Source organism: Pyxicephalus adspersus, chromosome 1 (genome assembly GCF_032062135.1).
Source record: "Pyxicephalus adspersus chromosome 1, UCB_Pads_2.0, whole genome shotgun sequence".
Classification (NCBI taxonomy): domain Eukaryota; kingdom Metazoa; phylum Chordata; class Amphibia; order Anura; family Pyxicephalidae; genus Pyxicephalus; species Pyxicephalus adspersus.
This window is the reverse complement of record NC_092858.1, coordinates 89,592,750-89,606,910: the sequence shown is the minus strand read 5'-3', so window position 1 is coordinate 89,606,910 and position 14,161 is coordinate 89,592,750. Positions and strand designations below refer to the sequence as shown.

The window sequence follows — 14,161 nt, the reverse complement described above, 5'->3', positions numbered from 1 at the left end:
TTTCTGTAATTATATAAAATAGACTACTGGTAGAGGGAATAGACTACACAAAGGTTGCCTACTGTTTATGAACTGTACTATGATTCTGGTTCTTCTACCATCATATGAATAAAGCAAGCAAATCATTATGACAGCCATTTCTAGTATTATTAGTTGGAAAGGTCAGCATTTTTATAAATGTACTTTAATAACATATATATAACACACTAGACTTTTTTTTACAATAAGGTATTTTATTAGAAACTAATAAATACATGCATATTATAAATCTGCTTTTTAACAAGTTTCTTGCTTACCTGAGTTTACATTTGTTAAAAAAAATGTAGAGATTTTCAAAGTATTAGAGCTAGCCAAACCCCTCTTTAAAAGCTTACTCATACGATTACTAATTGTGCTTATAGTACACACCATAACTAGCTGCACAGCAGTATTTCCAGTTCAGTAGCATCCATAGCTGCTTTCTTGGATGACTAAGCTTTCACTAGTAGTTCCTTCTTTCTTCTTTTGTGAGTTGCATTCCTCTAGTAAGCGCTGCAGTTTGCATTTTAATCCAGCAGCCTTTACTGAAAACCTTCTGTCCCCTCTTCAGCAGGTGAAGGAGGTGTATCCTGGTTTTCTGCCAGCTTTTGTCTTAGCCAGTTGTTAAGGAAAGTTACATAAAAAACACAAGGACCCATTTCCACTCAAGCCTTTTTAAAAAAGGAGATTTGAAATGTGTTTTCTTGTTTCTTGTAAGTGCTGTGCTTTTACAAACTGATTTTATGCATTAAAAGGGGAGTTTCTTGCTTGTGAAGATAAGTTTGAAATAAAAATGTACTGCAGAAGGACATTTTACCTTTTACCTGGTACATAACTTTTTTACTTGGAATTCTCCATGTAGTTTGGATTTCTGCAAATTTTAAAGCTTAGAAGTGGAATTGGGTCCTAAAGTAACATTTGCATTTACAAAGACTTTAAAGTTCAGCCCACCTAGAGCTGACATCAAAGGAAAACTGTGCTGGAGTTTCCAGGTCTGCACACCAGCATTGACCTCTACAAGTGAAAAGAATTTTGCCAGGGGAACTCACTGTTTTGCACACATTTATGAACCTTATCCATAAAATATCATTTTTGTTTTAACCAGTGCTTTAAAGAATGATAATACAGTAATTGCAGTAAATCAGTATGCCTTGCATACAGAAAACCATTGCTTGTCCTCTGTGAAATCGTATTCTTTCCCCACTGTGTACACCCATGACAGCCTCCCACACAACCAATGCATTGTGTCTGGCTGTGTCCACAAACGCCGAATTTGTGGGCATGTTCTGCTTAAGATTAGCAATATATGTGCCAGTCTAGTGCAGAGCCCACCCACTTGTCTACAGTTTGCACACACACAGCTGGGCATTAATAATAGGGACATAGACGGGGAGGCAGTCAACATTGTGAGCAGGCTGATGCTGAACAAACAAAGCAATTATCTTTTGTTGCAAGGCAGCCCACTGCTTTTTAATGGTAATTTAGGTTTTCTAATTGTATGGCTTCCCTTAAAAATACTAACCTAAAACATTAGGAAACAGTGACAGCATAAGCTGCATAAACACTTCTGTGGTATACGGGGCAAACAGAAATCTGCCTACTTAAATCTTTAGCATTGATAGGAATATAGTATGAATATAGAATATACTATGCCTTTATACCTGTTTAAAATTGATTCTGTAGTTTATTACCCTTTTATAATTTAGTGTATAGGCCAGCACAATGGACTTCCACACTTTAGGTAATTTTGACTTTCATTTTTACCATACTTTAGATATATCCACTAACATTTATTTGGATATATATGAGTAAAATGAAAGTTTGAATATACGTGAATTTATGCAAGGTTGACACTAGATGGCGCTATGCTACAGTAATAGACAGTAATGTAATGCAGTATATTTACTGGAAAGGGATGATCAGATATACAATTTATAAAAATACATACTGTTGTGAACTTCTGGACCATGAACTTAAAATGACAGCCAACCTCAGCCTTAAACCTTTTTAGCTTCTTGTACATTACATTGCTGTGAAAAACCCTACCTATATCTTCCAAAATAGATTGTAAGTTTAATGCCCAAGTGCTCAGTTTTCTTCCTAGCCCCCTTTAGCAGGGTGCACACCCGGCAATTTTCACTAACCACCAACGTTTTTGGGTGGTTACTGTAAAGTTGGGTCACAATACAGGACCGTTAAGGCATAATGCAAAGACCATGGAAAAAATGTCATGTGTTGCCCGGCCTGCTTTTTTAACACCACCCACAGAAACTTCCCACCCAGTCTAAAAAAATTTGGGGGAACAACACTGGTGCTCAATATTCCAAATTAGGCCAAATGGGTGTCTAAAATGTCCACCTAATTAGGTTGTCAAAATTTTATGCAATTTGTCTTCAATTGGCATCAATCACATGTAACAAGACTTTAAAGTGTTAAATGCCATAATTATAAAATATTAGTTATAAAATAATTTTAAATCCAATCTGCCATTGCTCAGCTGCCTGTAATAAACAGTGGTTCCATTAACTATGCAACTATCAATAGTTTCACCCAAAGTCAAACATTACACCCCAGTTTACATCTATGTGGACACAATAGCACAAACATACTGTTGTGTTGTGTGCTGCTGTGTGTTGTGGTATGATACTGAATTAAATTGAATGTGCAGCCTAGCCACAACAGTAAACAAGAAGTTGTGAGCATGTTTTTTTTTGTATACATTTGCATTGCAAAGTACAGTATATGCAGTGCAGGTGTATTGTGGTGGCATTCTGATCTAAATGAACCTTCAGTTTAAACTAACTAAATACATTCCAGGGAGAACAAAACTAAGGGAATGCAAGTTTGCTTTTTTATAGCTGCTACAACCTAAACAGAAAAGACTGATCTTCTATCAACTAACGGGTTAGATCTTCTGTGTGGAATTAGTAGTCTCTGCAAAGGTCCTGCATATCTCCTATGCATATCAGACTTATACATCTGCAAACTTTCAATCTCATGCTTCTTGTTAACTGAATAGAACAAGGATTCCAGTCTGTGACATGGTGGAAAAACACAGGCTTTTTTTAGAAAACAAACATTGCACACCCTATTTATACACATGGACTGTATTTAGCCAATCAAAACTAAAAGTTAATTTAATAATAATATTTAAATCATTAATGATAACCTCAATCATTTCTTGTATATTACAATATTCCTGACATTACCCCACATTCCACACCTACAAATATGGTTGGATTAACACATTGGCAGACTGCTGCATGGGACTGATGGACACAAATTGACAAGTGTTGGTGGGCAGAGATTGGAACAGTCAGGCTGAGACTGGCAGATGGTGGCAAACAGACATATTGAAAGAACAGTAAGGCTAGAATAGGATCTGCTGTCAGTGTAAAAACCATGTAAAAGTAATTGGCAGCTTCACTTTTTGTGCTGGAGACAATAGTAATCCAAACAAATAGATGAATTATACTAAATACTTAACTTCCAAAAATGTTAGCTTTCTTCTTAAATAAATTGCTGTTTTTGAAAATATGTCAAAAGGTTAGACAGCACTAGTGGTGTTCCTAGCTCTCAAAAGACCGGGGCCTTCTAAAGCTGCGTACACACTTGCAATTTTTGTCGTTGGAAAGGATCTTTCACGATCCTTTCCAACGACAAGGGACTGCACGATGCATGAACGGTGCTGTACATACAGCACCGTTCATGCTCTATGGAGAGGGGAGGGGGAGAGCGACGGAGCGGCACCCTGCTGCGCGCTCTCCCCTTCCCTTTCATTAGGATCGGCTGTCGTCCATCGTCCGTGGATCCGGCAGGTCGGTCGTCTGGACGATGGACGACACCGACTGTACACACGGCAGATTTTCGCCCGATAATTGGCCGATGCCGATTATCGGGCGATAAAAATCTGACGTGTGTACGTAGCTTAAGGCTTGTTCACTGGTTGTTCATGAAAATTTTACTGAACTTTTCAGTTCTGTCCTCAACCAATCCACATGTAGTCTCACATTAGTGCAGTTCAGGGGTGTGAGGAAGTGGTAACTGCACTGCAAACTTCCAGCCTGTCTGACCTAGCTCTTAATTAACACCAAAAGGATACATTGAATTACTCAATTCTTCCAGCTGAAAGACACAAAGTGAAGAAAACATATAAATCATATAAACAACATATAAAAGCTGTGGTTAACAAAGGTCTGAAAAACATCTGTGTGGGATTTACTGCAAAAGTACTGTGCTTTAATATTGTATTTAGAGAGCAAAGCTTTTAGGGACAATAATGAGTAGAAGGGTGGTCTGGTGGGACATTAAAACATGTGTGGCATTATTGTGTAGTGCGGTGGTATTAAAGCATGTTTCAAAAATGTTTATGGTTGAGAACAGCCTGGCTGTAATAGCTCTGCTGCTCACTTGTCTATGAATTGTCACCACTCGCTGTTGCTTTTTGCTCTGCTGCTATTATTAGGTCTCTTTTGCTGTGCTCATTCTTTTACTATCAGTCACTGTTTCTCCTGTTGTCCTCTCCTATCAACCAGTTCAGGATCCCTTCCTGTGTCCTGGTATATGAACAATCTATGTATCCCCGTATATGGCAGGATATGCACCTCCCAATTGGTATGTGTCTTATGATCTTCTGCATTATGTCCTATGCCATTTAACACCTAAAGGTTTAATCTACTTTTTAGTTTCATCTGGTGATCCTGCACACACCAAACTTTCTATATCATCATGGTTACACTTGTTTCAAGACTTTTGGGAGATGGTTATCACACAGGCTGAACTCTAAAGGTGCGTATACACTTCCAATTTTTATCGTTCCAATCGAACGACGAACGATCGATTGGGCAAAAAATCGTTCGTAAAAAAGTAACCAACGACGCCGACGAACAAGGAAAGTCGCTGGAAACGAACGACCGGACCGGCGGATCGGATTGGACGACGATCGTTGAACATCGTTCGTGTGTACGGTCGTTCGTTGATCGCCCATGGGCTGAGCATGCGTAATGAACGAACATTCGTTCACTTTCCTGTCGTGCACATAGTTCCTCTATCGCTTAAACGATCGTATCTATTGTGTGTACAATATCTACGAACGATCGTGTCGTTACACCTCTATGTGCAGTATCGGTGCTATACGATCGTTCATATATATCGTGCAGGAACGTTCGTCGTTCGTTTTCCGACGATAATAATTGGAAGTGTGTACGTAGCTTTAGAATGCTTTTCTCTTTATCTCTAATACATTGGCTTAATGGGATAAGTAGTTTACAGAAGAAAGATACAATATTGTTTTTGGATTTCAGCCTAAAGGCAGTGACAAGGACACTGCATTTCTAGCAAGAATAACCCTTTTTTTCCTGTTTTCTGTACTTACTGAAAGAAAATAAAGTGGTCACTACTTCTAGAAGATAAAGTGGATTACTTCTGGCTGAGTATTCCAGAAGCAATCCCCATAGAATAAGCTAAATCTATAGGTTACTACTGCTTTTTGGAAGCATGAAGTGTCTTGACTCTCTCATGGCAGCCAGACTGAGCTGTGTGTGAAGATTAAAGGCTGCACAACAGAAACCTAAATCCTACCATTAGAACGCCAAGTAAATGTGAATTAAAAAGTCGACCAAGATATTAAATACCAGCCCCAGGAACATGACAATAATAATGACATGTACTTTTACATATGAGCATATGATGAATTAACATCAGCTTTCTGCACCCCCTATACAGCAGAACTCCAACTCCAGTAATGAAACCAGGATGCAATTAATTGTTATGCAGCACAAGAAGCATGTGAATAACAGGGCAGAAATATAAATCCATGGTAGATAAAGCAGCTGCCATATGTGTAATTATTCTATATATTACTGGGAAGTAATAGAACACTGGTTTGAAGACTGCAAATTTCCTGGTCAAAGTATTTTGGGGAAAGCTGGGATCTTTAGAAGGAAGCTGAAAGGTGAGGGCACTCCGCATACTAACACATCACTTTGTCTTGTACAACATAATCCAAAAGTGTCTCCGAAAACATGGTAATCCAACAAATTTATGGGCAGTTTGTATGCAGAACCAATTATCGTCAATGTAAGATGCAGAAACTTTGTGATACCCTTTATTAGCTAGCTTAAATTAATACAATTGCAAGCTTTCAGAATTTGTTAACATCCTGTCTCCAGACTTCACACAGACTTTCATTTCTGAAATAGTTCTGAAACCCATATATGTATTTACATATTAATCAATAGGTAACACAGTACACGACTCTACTACTAATATTTATTGTAAAAAATTATGCTTTTGTGTTTTATTTAAAAAAATCACTGGTAAAACACCTAAAGGCTCATAATCAGTTTGTAAGATCATATCCTACTTGCTACACTATGTATATACTAATCTGAATAGAATTCTCAGAACACTTTAATTTTTGTACCTGATATTCTGAACTCTTATTCTTATATGTCTAAGGCCACATACATGCACTCAGCACTTGTTATAGAATGGCAGACAACCTGTTTTTAGCCTTCTCAAATAAAAGTAAACTGTGATGCCATTGTGCTGGTTTAGAGAATATAATCCTTACGAAGTGTAATAATGTATGACATCTTACATTATTTAGTAGTTGCTCCAAGTTCCTCTCTGCATGTGTTTCTTCTCTTAGCTCGTCTGCACATACATCTAAACTGAAGTGAAGACGAGCTAACTGTTCTTGCATCTCCCTCACACGCTCCAGTTGTTCAAATGTGCACACCCGACCTATGGCAAAATAAATGTGAAAAATATGTAACACATGTGGCAAGTTTCAGCCAAGAAATTGGCATACATAATGAGATCTGTTATATGGCCACACAGTCTGGGGACACAATATGCTGGCTGTAGATGTAAAGAACTGCACAGTCCCAAAGATATGTGGTCATAGAGGACAGCACAATAAAACTGTCTCTAGATGCACATAGCTAAATTCTATGTTATACAACAAAAATATATACCAGTATGTAAATGTAAAAAAAATATTTATACACATTAATGAAATGAACATAGGATAAACATTTAGGCATTTCCTTTAAATGACATAAAACACCCTGACTGGGGTTTTACCTATGCTCCCTACTGTATCCTAAAAAAGTTTGCTTTAGCTGTAATTCAGGAAATAAATTGTGGTTTAGGCTAATTACCAAATGCTTGAAGTTTTCCAGAGTGAAAGTCATTGAGAAGACTAAGAAGGCCGCCCTCCATCTCACAGACATGGGAGACATCGGTCAGAAAAGAGTGCTGCAGGCTAGGTGCAGAAGTCACTACTTCACATGGTGCAGAGGGCCGAGGGCGCTCTTTAATGCCCCTGAGAACAAAGAAGAGATTTTTGAATGATTAAGTATGTAAACATTTAGCACAATATTTTATATATTCAAGACATATCCCAATATCACAGACAATGGAAGTTCAGGTCACTTTCTACTCCTTTTCTGTTTTTTTTTTCTGTTTAGATGTCCTTCTGCACCCCAATCCAGTACACACCTCTGGGAGTAAAAAGCAGTGCACACTGGAGACACAGCTGTAAGACAAGTCCTGCTGCTACTGCTAGTATGTCTGCACCCCCTGTAATCAAACCGACTTTAGGAGGTGTGGCCATGACAGCCTGTGCTGTTAGAAAATGGGTGAACGATGCCGGGTGTCAAGCAATAAAAAGCAATGGCAGTGGTATATAGGAAGTAGGCGGTATTAATAGGGGGTAGATGTAGTAATGAAAAACCTGCTAAATTTTAATTTGAATGTTTAATGGAATGAAAAAAGTGGAAACACTGTGAAGATAGATTTGGCCTTTAGCACATTTAGAAATTATTGCAATAAAAGCTATTTCTAAATGTTGAAAATAATCTTTTATTTTCAATATGAGATACCAGTAGAAGAAAACAGTACTTTAGGTCTACAAGCTAAGGCAATTGCATCTTCTGATCAATTTTACCTAATGTTTTTCAGGCTACATCTGTAGGATGAGAACAGTTACCTTTTGACTTTAGTCCTCTGCTTTGGGGAAGGTGGGTGTGGGAGTCCCAGGCTGAATGTGGCACTTTTACAGGGAGGCGCAATAGGTTTTCGCAAGGGAGCAGGTGGAAGTGTCTGGGTTACACACACTTTTGGACTTCGTTTTTTCCTTTTGTCCTCCATATTCAATTCTCTGTAAAACAAAAAGCAATAGAAAAAAGTTGTACAATTTAATATTCTGCAAAAGTTAAAACATAATAATATTGCAAAAAGTAAATCTAATTATTTGCCACTAAAGTATATTCATAGCGAAAACTACTTTTAAAATTGGTGAAGATGGGGATGGTAAATCTTTTTTTATAGCTGTTTAGTTTATGGGATTAACAAGGTTTATAAATACAGCATTCAAAACCTCAGCTTAGAAATAATTAAAACTAGCAAGAAAATTAGACGCGTGAAGTCCAGTAACCTGCTAATTTTCCATCCTCAGATTCCCATCAAAGAACAGTTACCAAAATAATCCCACGTAGCTTTTATATAATCACTACTAGTATATGTTGTGTGGTTAAGGAAGACATTTGGATTCCCTAAATATAACTCACCTACTACAGTCTGTGTACAGTTTATTAGACACCTTTTATTTCTCTCCACCACTACAATATTCTGCAATATTAAACTAGTACAATAATCACATTTGTGGATGTAGACCATGTGACTATAGCATTGCTCCATTTCTAGCCTATTATGGATAAGCTTTCATTTGTAAATTTACCAGACCAGAAGGAATCAAATAAGTGAAGTCAATTTATAGAAGAAATCAATTTTGAGGAAGACTTTTTTTACTTGTCTTCATTCAATCTAAAACATGTGATGGAACAGATGATTTAGTTATTTCAGATCTGTAGTGTGCTTACACTCATCACTGGGGTCACTGTGACGCCTGCTGCTATTTATTAATATGATATCACCCAGCAGACATTAAGAGATCAAATTCTGTTTTAACAATTTCACTGCAACACTGATCCACAGCTAACACTATCATAATGTAGTGTAAACACACAAAAAACCCAATCTCATGTTGGTACTACACACTAAGGCAATTTGACAGGATATCAGTTGTAGCCTAATTCCAGCATTTTTTTTAATAATGGTAATTAATGCAGGGAATAGTTACATTTTCTAACAACATAGGAAATGGGTTGAAGCAGTTGTTACATGACCAGGAAAATATACACAAAAGTTTCAACCTTCCCCAACACCACCAAAGACGTCCTTGTATCCCTGTATCCTTAAGCCAATCTTCAAACTGGCTGTGGGGTTGCAGAGCAATTACGGTACTTCTTCCTTATTCAAGTGAACTGCTGCCTCAGAGAGAAGACACTATCTCAAAATAATAGTCATAGCAATAGCCATTGTCAAATGTCAAGCACACACTTCTTCCAATTCCTTCAATGTCAGGGGCAACAGACTAGCAGATTTTCATGCCAAAGCCGCGGCTTAGTCTACCCCATGTAGCAGCTTCCCATGACAACCCAATAAAGAATGAATGGAAACTGCAGAGAGTGGTTTTGAACCACTAACTGCTGCCCACTGTAAAATCCGCAAATACTGTTTTTTTTAGGAACAAGCACTACAGTGCTGACGGCCTAGTGGCTGGCATGGTGCTGCTATGGGTCTGACCATCAGCATTGTTCAATCTATTAGGCTGTCAATAACACGGACCCTCTGGAGGTGCATGATCATACAGTCTTGGGTCACACACTCCTGGTCTGGAAGTTCCTTTTTTTGGCTGAACTGTATTTGAAACTATGGACAGCATGGTCATACAGAAGAAGGAAGCAGGGACTGAAGGGGAAGCATGGCAGGACCACCGGGTATTTTGTTTACCCTTTTAAAATGAAAAAGTATTAAAAGGAACATAGTCAAAATAACTTAAAAAATCATTTGTGTTTTCCCATCAAATGCAGTGCATCATTTGCACTGAATCAATATACAGCAAAAAAAATATTTATAGGAAGGCTATGTTTTCCAACTCTAAATTTGCAAAAAATCTTAAACATCATGCTTATTATGCATTGAAGAAACCAATAGGTAGCTTGTTAAAGAAATTTCTAGTAGCTCAGACAGAGTTGTTTTTGTGTGAGCCTTGAACCATAAAAACAAAAAGACTTTTGGAATCACTTTACCCTCACTGCATATTAAGCAGCAAGTGCTTGTTTTCACAGGCCAGTTTATATGCACAAACTGCAACTAATGAGACCGTGATTTACTGCTAACATTACATTCTGATAGAGGCTGTTTTATTATTTAAATTAAATAATATTTAGACCCTGATTAAATGCTAGTCACATGGGAAACTTTACATTACAACCTTTTCTTAATCGTCCCTATTATGTCGTTATTTACAAAAATATGAAAAAAAAAACATAATTGCACTGCATTCCCACAACTGATATCATCAATATTGACTTGGCAGCAGTTTGTAAGTAAAGGTCACAAACCACACAGCCCCTTTTTCTAGAATCTGACCAGGGGTATCACCACCCAAAATGTCAATAACATGCTGTTGTATGTTCTATATGTACCATGGGGGGAAGGGGGCCTAGCCTGCCTGGTCTGATCCTACAGAAGAGCTACTGTAGTACAAATACGTATTGATGGCCAGGAAAGAAAGGTGCCAGAGCAAAGGTACACCTCAGCTTGCTGTATACGGGCCTCTACCTTCCTTTCTCTTTTTACTACATACTTTATGACATAACCACATTTTTATGTGCTTCTTTATGTTTTGCAGGTAGATCATGTCTGATGAGAAGGGATGACAAGGTGCTGTACATAGCTTTGTAAAAACATTACAACACCCTGCCTCATGTACATTGCACAATATTCCATGACTGAAGCAACAAGGAATGAAGAGGGTAAAAGTCAGTATGTCTGAAAAGAAAATGGCTAGGCAATGCCAGAGCTCATTCTACAGCCAGAAAATAAGGTGGACTTTATCTAAATTGCTTCAGGTTCTGATTCACACTGTGAGTAAGCAGTACAGACCATTTTAGTACAGAACAGGATTCGGTACAGCTGTGCATGTCTGAAGGTAAGGATAGAGTTCAGCTTTACAGAATAACCAAGTCTTTTTTTAGTATAGCACTTGTATTTAAAATGACCTCCTAACAGGTGATGAAGTTGCTGTTGTATTGTTATAGCGTACAGTCCCTACAGCACAGCTGCTGCTCTACATCTATCAGTTCTGTAAATAAAAGCTGCAGCTCTCAGTCATGGCTGACAGTGTTGTATGCACACATACAATACCAAATGTATAGTGACTGAGAACCACAGCTCACAGGAACAAGAGTGGCTCCATTGGCTGTATTCTAATTTTTTACAAGGAAATGGCAGCAACCTAGAGATCACCTGTTACCTTAGGAGAGGTAAGTTTTATATACAAGTTCTTTACTGAAATGTAAATAGTTACCCTTTTTCTTCCGTTTTGAGGTTTTTCAACACACGTTGTAGGGTGTCACTTGTGCAGTCTCCACGGCTGTTCAGATAACATTATAGGAAGGGGCCTGCTGCTAAATAAAGGAAACAAGGTAGCATCAACGGTGAGCTTGTTTTAATCCCTACAAAGCCTGGATGTGGTATACGTCCTTGGCAGATAAAAGGTTAAATGATCTACTACTAGATCTAGCACCGTTTTGTCTGATACCACAGGAGGTGGTGGGCCTACATGACACTCCGGATGATCAGTGTACTTTCACAAGTATTGAATAAAATATTATTTCCTATAAAGCATGATAATGGGTAAATAAATAACTGCACTGGGTGTCAAATACTCCAAGTACATCACATTCTCTGAGACCTTGAAAGTTATTTCAAGGGCTCTCTTTACAGTGTGTTACATATTTACTACTTCAGTCTGTTATGTTACCATACGTACATACATACAATATACACCCTACCACTCTCATTTGTCACCTTTCTGCCTCAACAAACACTGGATTACATTGATCAGTAACAAACAGTTTCAATCAGTCACATTCTTTCTAGAACAATATAATGATACATCAACACAATGTAGCAGCTATAAAAACATAGAAAAATATTATCAACATACATTAATAAACAGTATTTATATAGCACCAACATATTATGCAGAGCTGTACATTCAATAGGGGTTGCAAATGACAGATTCAAACAATGACACAGGAGGAAAGAACCCTGTGCAAAAAAGCTTCCAATCTAAGAGGAAGGGAAAGCAGCGTATTGTCAATTAGTATTCTATATACATTCCAGTGATGTTTACAAAGCAGCATACAAATGTATGTTATTTAAGTGAAACCGAAGTCCACTAATAAAAAACGTGACAGGCAGGCTGTTTTTTGTAACAGAATATAGTGTGCTTTTTTTTTTTTTCAAATACTGTACAAGCACACGTGTGTATGCTGTGCATATTTTAGCAAAACCCTGTGCATCGGCAGCATATAAATAATATGTATGTATATGTGAGTATTCTTATTATTAGTATTATTCTGCTTTATTGCACAATAAGCACACAAATATAAAGGTTTCCAATGTTATTATGCAATATGGGAAGAGAGTAGAAATTGTAGAATAAAATGTGAAGAACCAGAGAAGGGTGGAAGAAAGTCAGTAATGTGTACAAGAAGGATAGAAAATAAATAAATGAACCTAAGATAGAAGAAATGAAGTAGTGAGTACACAGAAGCATAGAAGAACATCAGTAATGTGTAGAGAGGGATGTAAAAGTAATATATATATACAGAGAGAGGTACCCAGGGAGTGGCAGAGAAACAACACCAGGCAGCACACAGCAGATGAGAGGATGTAGGCACAATGAGAGTACTTATACAGATGATGCTGTACACAATATCACAGCATTAGGACACCAGGAAAGTACCTGAGGTGACTGGCCAGGGATGAGCTGGAAGTTGTCAGGGTAAAGCACACAATCTGCTCCTTTCCGCAATACCTTTTCTCTCCACTTTGTGTAAGACTCACTGCTCCATGATTCTGTATGTTGTCACACAGGCCCTCCTCTTGTAATGTCTCCTCCTTCCTGTCCCAATGTCCCCTGCACATGAATACTACAGCTCATCCCCCTCCCTCCATTCTCCTGCCTTTATAAAACATCACACACACACAATCCTCTCTCCCCACCCCCTCTCTCTATACACATCCATTGTTTTTCAGCTCACAGCCATGTACTAAGTCTGGTCAATATGTCCCCTGGCTCCAATGAATTATATATGGCACAAATCGTTATACTGCTTGCCAGGCAAACACACATTTATATTATTAAACCTGTTCAGTTAGAAGCTTATTGCAACTACACTGGACCAGTTGTTGCCATTGAATAGCCTCTTATTTATCCTATTATTTTATTTTTTTTTCACAGAAATAAAATATTATTATAAAACAGTTGACATAGAATATACAATATCCCACTTGATATATCTTTCTGCACATTTCCTTTTAACTGTTATGCTGTCAAATACACAATAAATTTACTAGCCTATTCATTTCATTTTGCCTTTTTCTAATTTCCCACTGCTACAAACTTCCAGTGCAGCCATCTTTACTTTTATCTCATCAGGCTTATTCTTGCAGCCTGCTCATCCTTAGTGGACATAATGTATGCAGACTCTATCTTCTCCTTCTTATGACAGTGGGGATTTGCTGTCACTGGATCTCTTGCCTTGGCATCCATTGGTTCCTGGCCAGAAGTACCATGGTCCCTTCTCCATGGGCTTCCCCTCGGTGAAGCGAAGTCTCTTACCACTGGTAACCAGGCTTATCCCCCCAACGGTTCATTAGCCAAACCCAGGCACTGACTCCCTTAGCTTCTTTTAATAATCCATGGTGCGGACCCTGTGCTGATCCCCATTCCCCTTGCATTTAACCTGTTTTAGATCTAAAATGTGGTTTCCTTGCTATGGCCAGGTTCCTTGACATAGGGTAGCTAACCAACATTCTCTATGGTGTATAGAATCTAGAACAGTCTAGCACATACTAAAATTACCCCTTACACCTTAAAGGGACTTTCTTATACCAGTAGGGTGCTATGTGAAAATATTATGTATGAGGCAAAAACATACCTTTAAAAACTCCTTTTGAATTCTGCTTTTATCACATGCATGTGGCAACCTGTTTT

The 14,161-nt window shown here is 38.0% G+C and overlaps 1 protein-coding gene across 4 annotated transcripts; it reads right to left on the bottom strand.

The window, feature by feature from the left end:
* Positions 1–212: 212 nt before the first annotated feature.
* Positions 213–13,065, bottom strand: CCDC28B (coiled-coil domain containing 28B). Of its 4 annotated transcripts, none has more exons than XM_072418436.1 (7): positions 12,908–13,050; positions 11,462–11,558; positions 8,015–8,185; positions 7,185–7,348; positions 6,620–6,765; positions 4,121–4,143; positions 213–630 (listed from the first exon to the last, which is right to left on the bottom strand). In XM_072418436.1, exons 3-7 carry the CDS (start codon positions 8,173–8,175, stop codon positions 561–563), a joined length of 564 nt encoding a protein of 187 aa, XP_072274537.1. In that variant the 5' UTR covers positions 8,176–8,185; positions 11,462–11,558; positions 12,908–13,050; the 3' UTR covers positions 213–560. The 4 variants fall into 4 exon arrangements, with proteins under 4 accessions (XP_072274537.1, XP_072274529.1, XP_072274520.1 ...); XM_072418428.1 differs by having other exon boundaries at positions 11,462–11,561; positions 12,908–13,049; XM_072418419.1 differs by lacking the exon at positions 11,462–11,558 and having other exon boundaries at positions 12,908–13,065.
* Positions 13,066–14,161: the final 1,096 nt, after the last annotated feature.

Coding starts and splice junctions, on each gene's coding strand:
- CCDC28B (XM_072418419.1), bottom strand. CDS start 8,175: ATGGAGGACAAAAGGAAAAAACGAAGTCCAAAAGTGTGTGTAACCCAG. Junction 6,766..7,184: donor TGGAAAACTTCAAGCATTTG/GTAATTAGCCTA, acceptor ATTTTGCCATAG/GTCGGGTGTGCACATTTGAA. Junction 4,144..6,619: donor TGGAGCAACTACTAAATAAT/GTAAGATGTCAT, acceptor TGTGTCTTTCAG/CTGGAAGAATTGAGTAATTC.